The sequence below is a fragment of the Chenopodium album genome, chromosome 15 (assembly GCF_948465745.1).
Source record: "Chenopodium album chromosome 15, dcCheAlbu1.1, whole genome shotgun sequence".
NCBI classification, from domain to species: domain Eukaryota; kingdom Viridiplantae; phylum Streptophyta; class Magnoliopsida; order Caryophyllales; family Amaranthaceae; genus Chenopodium; species Chenopodium album.
The window spans coordinates 17,827,931-17,839,574 of NC_137848.1; the positions used below are offsets into that span (position 1 = coordinate 17,827,931).

At 34.2% G+C, this 11,644-nt stretch overlaps 1 protein-coding gene across 1 annotated transcript; it reads left to right on the plus strand.

Moving 5' to 3' along the window:
• Positions 1-245: 245 nt before the first annotated feature.
• Positions 246-2,675, plus strand: LOC145580930 (uncharacterized). The gene is made up of 2 exons (XM_081638011.1): positions 246-1,300; positions 2,069-2,675. The coding sequence occupies exons 1-2, from the start codon at positions 246-248 to the stop codon at positions 2,673-2,675; spliced, it is 1,662 nt and encodes a 553-aa protein (XP_081494137.1).
• The last annotated feature ends 8,969 nt before the right edge of the window (positions 2,676-11,644 follow it).

Below are 11,644 nucleotides of genomic sequence, written 5' to 3' on the forward strand. Positions count from 1 at the left end.
CTTCATTATGACAAGATTGATGCATGTCGTACTGATTGTATGCTATATTGGACGGAGCATGAAGCTGCCACGTCTTGCCATGTTTGTCATGCTCCAAGGTGGAAAGAAACACAGAGTGAAAACCAAGAAGATATTAGAAATGAGCCATCTAAAAAGTGCATCAAGTCCCTGCAAAAGTTTTTTGGCATTTTCCTCTTAAACCAAGGCTTCAAAGGTTGTACACGTGTTCAGAAATAGTAAAGCTAATGAGGTGGCATGGTGAAGAAAGAAAGAAAGATGGGTTATTAAGGTATCCCGCTGACGGTGAGGCGTGGAAAGAATTTGGCCAAAAGTACCCAGATTTTGCTAATGAAACACGTAATGTTCATTTGGGGCTTGCAAGTGACGGATTTAATCCATTTCGAACTATGAGCACACAACATAGTACATGGCCTGTTGTTCTAATTAATTACAACTTACCACAATGGCTGTGTATGAAGCCAGAATTCTTAATGTTATCCTTCCTTATTCCCGGGCCCACCTCTCTTGGAAATGACATTGATGTCTACCTTCAACCATTGGTTCAAGAACTTAGAGATTTGTGGGAGTATGGGCTGGACACCTATGATGCAGAGAAACGTCAAACATTTAAGATGCGTGCAACATTACAATCAATGACCAGCGGCTTTCCAGGTTATGCTATGTTATCTGGTTGGAGCAACAAAGGGAAGTTTGCATGCCCCTATTGTCACTACGAGACTGATCATCATCACTTAAATAATAGTAACAAATCCTGCTATTTGGCTCATTGTCGATGGTTAGATGAAAATCATCCTTGTCGACATGATATGGAGTCTTTTAACAGGGAAAAGGAAGAGAGGACATCTCCAGATCCTTTAATAGGAGATCAAATTTCAAGCTTGTTGGAAAACTGGGAAAACAAGTTTGGAAAGTTACAACCAAAGAAGAAATATGTAGATTGTCCATGGAGAAAGTTCTTCGTCTTCCACACTTTGCCTTATTGGAAAGATTGTGGGTGTCGTCATCATTTGGATGTCATGCACATCGAAAAAAATGTATGTGATAACGTGCTGGCAACTTTGTTAGACGTACCTGGCAAGTCAAAAGATCATCATAAGGCTCGATTAGATCTTCAAGAAATAGGTATAAGGGAAGAACTACATCCTACAGATGCTGGTGACGGGTGGTATGTTTTGCTGCCTAAAGCATCATTCTCAATGATGAAGGAAGAGAAAAGCATATTTTGTAGTGTTTTGAAGAAGGAAAAGTTTCCCCAAGGTGGTGCATCAAATATTGCAAGGTGTGTGCAAGTGAAGGAGGGGAAAATATTAGGGTACAAGAGTCATGATGCTCATATAATAATGCAACACTTGCTTCCGTCAGCAATTAGAAAATCTTTACCAAAGCATGTTTCTTTACCTTTTATGAGATTGAGTGGCTTTTTTAGAGAAATATGCAAGAGAGTCATCAATTAAAAAGATTTGGATCGCCTTCAAGCACAAATTTTTAAGACTCTTTGTGAACTAGAAAGAATATTTCCACCATCTTTTTTTTAACATAATGGCCCACTTACCGATTCATTTGGTTGATAAAATAAAGCGTGGTGGACTAGTTTGTGATTGGTGGATGTACCCCATAGAAAGTTACCTTGGAAAGTTAAAATCATATTTTAAAAATAGATGTTGCCCCGAGGCTTCTATAGCAGAAGGTTATTTGGCTGAAGAGTGCTTGATATTCTGCTCTAGGTATTTGAATGCTAGTGTAAAGAAGCGGTCTAAGTGATTTAACAAAAGTCAAGAGAAAACTAATGAAATTGATGAAGAATCACCTTTATTTCCTAAGGCAGGTTATCCTCTTGGGAGGAAAAAGAAAGGGAAGAAGAAAAGGAAGTCATACACTCTTGACTCAAACACAATGACTCTAGCACATCGTTATGTATTGTTTAATTGTGAAGGTGACCAAGTTGAGAATTACATCAAGTGAGTAATTTTTCAATTATCTTTTTCCATTGTGTTTGAATTTATATTGTTTTATTACCTTACTTATATGGTTGTTTAATACTATGAAGGGAACATGAAGAGTTTGTAAAGAAGAAGTCTAGAGATAGACGAAAAAGGTGGAAAGAGGCACAAGAGCATAGCAATGAATTCATGGATTGGTTTAGAGGAAAGGTTGAGGTGGATAATGTCCCAGATCATATCAAGTGGCTATCAAAAGGTCCTTCTAGTGTTACACGGATCTACTCCGGATATTTTTGTAATGGATATAAGTTCTACACAAGAGATCATGATGAAAAGTGTAAAACTCAAAATAGTGGAGTCTCTTTGACAACTTTGACTCCAAGCTTCGCGAGTAATAAGGATCACAATCCCATTCTTGGTGATGTCACATACTATGGGATTATAAGGTCTATAATTGAGATAGATTATTGGAGTGCTTTTAGTGTTTTGTTATTCGAGTGTGATTGGTTCCATGTGGAAGTAGATGATTATGGACTCACTCGTGTTAACTTCAAGAAACCGTGTTCTAAAGATGATCCTTTTATCTTGGCATCACAAGTGCATCAAGTGTTCTATACTCAAGACGGCCTTGAAGAAGATTGGTACGATGTGAACCGAAATTTGCCAAGAGAATTTTTTTTTATGTCGAGGGGCAATCTGAACAAACGTTCATGAGTGAAGTTCGTGAACCCGCAGAGGATGTAATTTCTACTACAGATCATGTTGCACATCATAATTGGTGTAGAGAAACTGCTTATGACAGAGTTGAGGTTCCTGTGAACAATGAAATTATGGATGATAATCGAGAAGATAGTTCCGATATAGATGACACAGATTGGGATTGGATGGAACCATCAAAGTGACATGTCTGGAGAATTTAACTAGAATTATTATTATCTTAGATTTAAACCTATCCTGTGGATTTGACAAACTATCATTGTACTATTTTATTTTTCTTTCTTAACTTCTTGTGTTATTTTTTTGTTTTTAAGTTAGTGGTTAAATTAAGTGTTGTGCAACAGAGCACCTCTATGTTGCTAGTTGATTTGATTCGAGGTTTTATATTATAGTGGTAGTTGAATAGGCCATTAGCTGTTGAATATTCAGAGGGTCATTCTTAGTTTTCACAAGGACCCAAATTACATTTAGCCAACTTTTGAAATATCCTTTCTACTAAGAATATGTAAATTAATCTAGACTTTGTTTTATGTGCAGTCAAGTGTGCCGAGGTGCTCATTCTTTGCTGAGGTACTCAAATTTCCAATCAGGTGCTCTTTCTTTGTTCCCATCTCTCTCATTTTTACTTGTATGTCCTTCATTTGAATCCTATTTAATTTACACCTTTTACAGAATAAACTTGCTGATTTCAGTTTTCTCTAGTGTTCATTCAATTTTCCAATATGAATTTGTGCTTGTAATTGTTGCATTACTTCAAGTTACATACTTGGAGTGTATTTTTTTTTTTAAAATTTTTTTAATCTGCAATCGATCTTATGCTGGTGGCTGTATGTTGCGCAATTGTATTATGTTTAACTATAAAGATTGTTATTCATATTCATGCCTCAAGTTATCAAAAGAGTCGCTAAGTTTCAATTCTAGGAGTCTCAGCTTACTTGATTGATCAGATTTGGCAAAGGGGTACATGTTTTTGCTTCAGCAGTATACTTTCTTTCTGATAGCTTGCATTGAACGATAATTGTTTGTGAATGTGTGTTATTTAGCAATGTGAGCAGTAGCTAAAAAAGATAATATGTGTATTGCAACAAACGTAGTGGTTCAAATATGTTAAAGTGATTGGTGGTGGCTGTGTCTTGCTGCTGCTACTTTTGTTTTTTCCCTTGTGTCCTGGTGCTGCTACTTTTGTTTTTTTTTTCCCCTGTTGTCCTGTTGCTTTTGTTTTTTTCCCCTACTATCCTACTGCTTTTTTTTCCCATGCTGTCCTGCTGCTACTACTTTTATTTTTCTAGCTGTGGGTTCATTGCATGTGTGCAAGTAGTTAGAATTTGCATAAATGATGATAAATGCCTTGGTTTAGCATTGTCAATTTTTCATGACTCTTGAGGTTAAGACTTAGAGTGTGATTACAATTCTTGCAATGACGGACCTTGGTGTCTTAATTGAACTTTATTGCAGCCAACTTGCAAAATCATACTTGGGAATTTTGGCACCTTTGAGTATTGTGAAATTTACCTTTATTTTTCTGTTTGCAATACCAGATAGTGCTCAAATGTAGCTCAAAGCTGCTCTACTTTTACCAAGTTTAGTCATGAATGTTAATTCATGTTGCATTTGCAAAAATAATCATTATTTGAAAGTAGCTTTATAGCTGCACTATTTTATCAAGTCAAGATAATGGTAGGGTTCCCTAAACCAGTTTTTGTACCTATTGGTTCTAATTTTCCAATTCTGGGAATTTTGATAAAGTTTTCAGCATTGCTCACCCCTAGAAGCAAGCTGTTCCTTCACTACTCTTACTTAAAAACTAAGGGAATGTTGTAGGAATAAGCTTCAAAGTAAAGCCAAAAAAGGTTAATAAATGGGTGAGGGAATCAGAGTTGAAATTCAGAACAGAATTCAGAGCTGAATTTCAGAACTGAAATCAAGCTAAAATTCAGATTGAATTTAGAGCTGAAATCCAGAGCTGAATTTCAAAACTGAATTCAGAGCTGAAATTCAGAGCTAATTTTAGAATTAAAATCCAGAACTGAATTTAGAGCTGAATTTCAGAACTAAAATTAGAGCTGAAATTCAGAACTGAATTCAGAGCTGAATTTAAGATATGAAGTTCAGAACTGAAAATCAGATTTGAAATCAGAGCTGAAATTCAGAATGCTTGTGTGTGTGGGTGTGTGTGAAATTCAGAGCTTGTGTGTGTGTGTGTGTGTATAATTAGAATGCTTGTAATGGCAATTCAGAGCACCTCTATGTTGCTAGTTGATTTGATTCGAGGTTTGATATTATAGCGGCAATACCCTTTCTACCATGATAACTTTGTTTTTATATCTATTTTGCAAATTTTCATGTAAAATGGTGCCTATTTTGTTCATATAACTCATGATTCTACTAAAACTAATGGTATAAGTATGGTTGACATAGTATTCAACATCCTTCCTGCAAGTATCAATTCGTCAATACTCTTCTGATTTGGAAGCAATTGTGGATTCTGAACATATTTAATATTTTAAAATTATAGTGATTAATACTAGACCTCCTAAATTTAAAAGCTCAGTGAAAGCTAGATTTCTGAAAATTTATTTTAGTTTGAATAATTATGCATAATTGGTTTCATGCTTTATATTTGCTTACTGTATTTTAGAGCTAAGAAATCTGTCATATCTGTCCCCGAGTTCTTAAGGGATGTCATAATGGCTCAGTGTCATAAAAGGCTGAATCCATATCTATATTGTTATTGTCAACATTGAAATGAATAGAGAAATTGTAAAAACTAATATAGAACAGCAGAGTTTTGAATGCTATTTATACCAAACTGAATGCCAGCAATAGATACATATTTCCATGACTCATCACTGCAAGTACACTCTTCCATTCCCTCGTCTTCATGTTTCCAGGGCTCATCACTGCAAGTACACTCTTCCACTTTTGACCACCCATCTCCTTTATTCAGACTGTCTCTCTCAAATATAATTATAAGCCGCCCAAATCTACCACCCAGCCTAGCCTAACTTGACAACTCACATACCAAAAAACTAGCTTAGGACCGAGCACCACTTTCTATTGCTCCACTACAGCCTAATTATACACATATTTTTCTAGCTCCACACTCCTAAGTGTAATGGTTTTAACCCAACCTCACCTAAAACAGCTGCCACCAGTTTATAAGTTTACAACCGCCAAGTTTATTTTCTCTTGCTATTAATCTGAAACTTGCTTTATTTTCTCTTGCTTCTCTAGGACAACATATATATATATTCATTTTTCCTCATTCTTCACGAGCTAGACTTGTGCCATATAGGCTTCACTTCTATTATAGTATACTACTGGTGCATCCGTGCATGTGATGAGAAAATTATTATAGTGAAGTCTGATTCATTTTAGCTAATCTAATGTTTTTGTTATGAGTTTTTTTGTAGAAAGCGATGGTAGATTATGAGAAAGCTAGACAAGTAAGGATAGAACAAAATAGAAGCAGAATGAAGGATTTGGGGGTTACGTTCATGGCTTATCAACTGAAACAATCTATGAAGGGATCAAAACAAACGAAAAAAAGTAAGAAGGTGACTAAAGATACTCACGAGTACACACTTGATGAAGAGGGTGAATTGAACCACTCAAGTGAAGAGGATGAAAATCAGATAAGGCAAACATTGTAAACTTGAGGTCTCGTCCGAAAAAGGTGTTTCTTTTTTTTTCCTTTTTTGAAAACTTAATTATGTGAATCATAATTGATAAAAAGTCATGTAATACTTTTAATGTTTTTCATGAATACTTTATTTCAGGTTGTGGCATTGAGAGGGAAGATTCCTACAAACATTAAAGACACGACAGGTGTCTCTTCAGTACCAATGGCTAATCTTGTTAAGATGCGTCATCAAAACACCGAAAAACAACAAGTAGGCCGAGGGTTGCTAGGGAGAGATTCAACGCAAAGAAAAATCCAATTGGGCAAGTCTACTGCACTGAAAAATCTATCGTCCCATAGTCAGCAAGAGAAACAGGTTGAGATTTGGAATGGTGTCCAAGCTAAGATAGCCCAGAGTAAGGCAATGGTTGCTCCTAGTTCACTTGGTGCTTTCAGGAAAATGAAAACACAATTGATAGAAAAATAGAAAAGAGCAAAACAAACTGATTTATTACAATGACAACTACAACCTGTTAACATGGCTAGTTCACAGGTGCTTTTAGGGAGTTCGTAAGCACACAATGTTTCACAACCATAAAGAATTGGACCTGACTTACAGGAAGATTATGAGAATCATATGGGTTCAAATGAACCCAATTTGGAACAATGTGTAGATGAAGAAGATGAGTTTAGTGATGATTTGAGTACTCTTACCCCCGAGGAGCTAGGAATGCAAGATGAACCATTAATGAAGCAAGAGCACGAAAGTGAACAAATAGGTAATGATCACTATCATTCCGTTCTAAATATTTTAAGATAGATATGTTAAGAGACATACATGATTTTGATGACTTTGTTGAGTTAATGTTGATGTAGCACTTCTAAAAAGAAAGCGAACCAGAGGACCAACTATGTGTAAAGATTTTCTTGAATGGACATTAGAAGAACGTAAACGTATTGTTCTTAATGAAAAGGGAAAGCCTATTGGTTCTGACGATAAGATCGTAGATACATTTACAAGATTCATAGGGACATTAGCTCGTAATGCTTCTCTAGCGCCGTTGAACAAGATTAATTGGCATCATGTTAAAGACAAGGAAAAAATTTGGAGTTATGTGAAGGTATGTACCTTTTATTATGTATTCAAAAGCTAGTATTTTGTGTCTTTTATACAGAGTATGAGTTACATAGCTACTGTAATTTTCATAGTGCTGAATGTTTTTTATTGTGAGAATTGAAGATACAACATACACTTGACTTTATCTAGCATCCACATATCTAACCTACTTGCAAAAGACTTGACCTTCACAATAGCAAACAAGTAGGCCTCTACCAAGTAGTCCTCCGAACTAGATCCCCCTTGCAATTTTTTATCACACATCCAACACCCTGCATAGCAAAATATTTATGATATAAAGAATAATGTAGCGTGATAAATTATGATACATTCTAATACAAGTATAATTCTGATACATTCTGATACAGTACAATTCGAAATAGATTATGATAAAAAGCATAATGTAGTGTTCTTGGTTAAGATGCGCTTCTTTTGGTGCTCCCTAATTTTCTTGTTTAATATTTTGCGTAATACAGAAGAAATTCATTATCCCTGAAGAAGGTAAGGGCAGTGTATTGTCATCCGTGGAAAGACTTTGGCGTAAATATAAATGTAGTGTAAAGGCAAGACACTTTACTCCATATACTACTACAAAAATGTTCAAAGTGACCATAAATAAGAGACCCATTAATTAAATAAATGGTCTCTATGTTTCAAAAGACCAAATATTTTAAATAAATGGTCTCTTAGGTACAATCTTAGGGAGATGAAAATGTAGGATAGACCATGGTTTCAAGGTAATTAAGGGCATTCCATTTTAAATTTTTTTTTTTTATTTTTCGTTTACTTTCGCTTTTCTTTGTTTTAAATGTTGTAATTTTTATAATTTTTGGGTTTAACTTCAGATCTTGAGTTCGTTTGTGGGTAGTTAAGTGTTTTTTGAGATTAATTTGGTGGTTTGTTGTGGCGTTAGGTGGTGGTTCTTAAGGGGGGATGGGTTGTTAAGGGTTATAAATCAATTTAGGGTTTTATGGGTGATGCTAGTGGCCGGTCTTTCTGCCTGTGATAGTGGAGGCGTTGTTGCTGTTTTGGATGGTGCGAGGAGCAGCTGTGGTTCTGTTAGTGCTCGATTTGGTGGTTGTGTGGGCTTGAGCGAGGTGGCTGCGGCTTTTGTTAGCTTGTGGGCTGAGTTCGCTGGTGTTGCGGGGTGATGGATGATTTTGCTGCGGTGTTGCTGTTGTTGTGGCTCCATGGCTGTTTCTTGCGGATTTCATTTATTAAGTTTTAAATTATTTTTTTTTTGTAAATTTAAAAGTTTGTTTAATATATATTTTTTTTAATAATTGTGTCTAATTTTGGATGTCTTTGAATTTTTCAGGATAAAAGGTGAAGATTAATGATTTTGCTCGTTGAATTATTTGATTGGCGTGAGATTATTGCACAGGATATGTTTAGAAGGCCTTGATTGTTGCATTAATGAATTATTTTTAGTATGAGTTTTGTATAATTTTGGATAGAATATTGATTATAGTATTAATGAGTTTTTTTATTATTGATTTTGTATAAATTTTGTATAAAGTACGTGTATAATTTTTAGTATTAATAAATTGGTTTTTTTATTTCATTGAAATTGTATTAAAATACGAATAATTTTTTTAAAAAAAATTATGAAGAAAGAGACCATTTAATTGAAATAGATGGTCTCAATTTTTCAAAAACTCATCTATTTCAAATAGGTGGTCTCAGTTTTTTGAAAACTGAGCCCATCCATTTTAATCTATCTTAAATAAGTGGTCTTAGTTTATAAAACAAGAGCCCACTTTTGATGAAGTGGTCTCTTAGGCCAAAGAAACCTGTGAGCTAGAGACCAACCCTAAGGTAGTCTCTTTGGCCAATTTTGTATTAGTGATACGACAATGATGGTGGTAGGTTGGCAAATCCACCTAATACAATTCCAGAAGCACGTTTCAAAGAGTTGCTAGAATTTTGGAATTTGGAACATGTTAAGGTAAAGTTTATTGTTTGTTTCCGTTATATATATTGCAATTGCTTATTACCCTCTCAAAATAAAAGATGTTAAGCTATGAACTGTGTGCTATGCATGCATGTAGGAAGACAACAAAAAGAAAAGTGAAATATGTAAAGATAAAAAAGATAGGCACACCATGGGTCCTATGACTTTCGTGAGGAAACAACATAAATTGGTATATTGTATACCGTTATTTCTTTTTTATCGTTCTCACTATGATCATTTTACAATCTTATTAATTGAATTCTTATTTGGATGTATTTTTTATTCTAGCAACAACTAGATGTTAAAAAGAAGCCACCATCCTTAGCACACGTGTACAAAGAAAGTCGTAAAAGGAAAGCAGACAAACAATACAAAACTTCTTATGAGCCCACCCAAAGTAACATTGTAAGTCCCGTTGTCTCCATTTTTTTTTTGGAATATGATTATTTGTGTGAAATTAGCTAGTTATTTATTTGTTATATTTCCAATTATAGGACAAGATGGAGGAGGTCCAAATGCAAAGTGAAATTGATGGAGATGTTGCATACTATGAAGTAATGAATAAACCAAATAACTTTGGCCATGAAAAAAGCACCCAGGGATATGCTCACTAAGGGGAAAGAGCAACAAACCAATAATTCCCGATGAGTTCTTAAAGCCCTATAAAGACGAAATTGTGAAAGAAACAATAACATAATTAATGAAGACGCTCAAGCAAATTGATCCTACAGTGTTGGATACTTTGACTTGAACACTTGGAAATGTGTCATCCAATCCAGAACTTAGAGATCAAGTTCCCAATTTACACTCTAATGAACAATAACAAAATGAGGTAATGGTTAAAATATTCACTTTTAGAAAGCACTAAATGTGATTAATATTTTTTGTTCTGGTTATCTAATATATGTTGATTTTACAAATACATAGGATCAAATGGTTGAAGATGAAGGATTAAAGTAGCAAGACAAGATGCATGCTGCTGATTGCATAAATGTTTTCGCTCTCTGGTGTTTTTGCTCTCTACCTGTTACCGCTTTATGTTGCCGTGATGTTACTGCTGTTTTTTGCTGGTTGTTACTGCTTTCTACTACTGTGTTTTTTGCCCATTGTTGCTAATGCATGCTGCTGTCACTGCTGTCTACTACTATCGCTGTTTGCTGCTACCGCTATTTGCTGCTTTGGTGTTGCTGTAATTCCTTCTAGCTGCTGCTTATGCTATCTATTGTCCGAACACTATCAGCTGCTGTGCTGCCTGCTGATGTTACTATTTTATTTTATTTTATTTTTAAACAAAGAAGTGGGAAGAATTTGGTGGTCTAACTTAAAGGCCGAAGCTGACTTTTTTTTTTTTTTTTTTTTTTTTTTTTTATTACATTACTTAGCCAAACAAAAAATTGGTATTTATAGATTTTTGTAAAGAAACTATGAAATTATATAAATTCAAATAATTGTTTATCGTATATGTTAATTTCACTATCGTTGATGTTGAACATGTAATAATAATAATAATAATAATAATAATAATAATAATAATAATAATAATAATAATAATAATAAATATTACCTATTAATTAATAAGGTGTTACAGTAGTTTGCAAAAGCTGATACATAATGTCGAATAAAGTGCTACAATATGTCACAAGATGATTGAAAAATGTTACCTAATAATCGATTAAGTGATACATTATTTGTTCGAAAAAGTGATACGTAATGTTGGATAAAGTGATCCTATATGATTGAAAAATGTTACTAAAAATGAGTAAGTGTTACCTAAGAAATAAAAGGTAACACTTTAAAAATGATACTAATAATATAAAAAGTGTTACATAAGAGGGTTTAAAGTAACATTTTTAAAAGTGTTACCATACGTTACCCAAAGTGTTACATAAAACCTTAGGGAACATGGGCGGAAGTATCACCCACTAAAGTGTTACCTATTGTCTGTAATAACACTTTTATCACATTATGCAACATTTTTTCGGTGTTACTTAAGATTAGTTTTGTACTAGTGAAATCCGGTTTTTTACACGTTTTTAAAACTATGATAATTTTTTATCCGTAACACAGAATAAGGACTATAATATATAGTTGGAAAGCTTATCTAGTATGCTTTCCAACCCAATTAGAATCAGTTCAAAATCTTTTTTACATTTTAAGATATGGTCGTTTTAGTAAAAGAGTGTCGGTTTTGAGTCGAGTTTAGTGTTTTTCTCATGTCTTCTTTGTTTTAAATCAGAATTGGGCTTATGATATATTGTTGAAAAGTTTATTTC

Coding starts and splice junctions, on each gene's coding strand:
- LOC145580930 (XM_081638011.1), top strand. CDS start 246: ATGAGGTGGCATGGTGAAGAAAGAAAGAAAGATGGGTTATTAAGGTAT. Junction 1,301..2,068: donor GGTGCATCAAATATTGCAAG/GTGTGTGCAAGT, acceptor AATACTATGAAG/GGAACATGAAGAGTTTGTAA.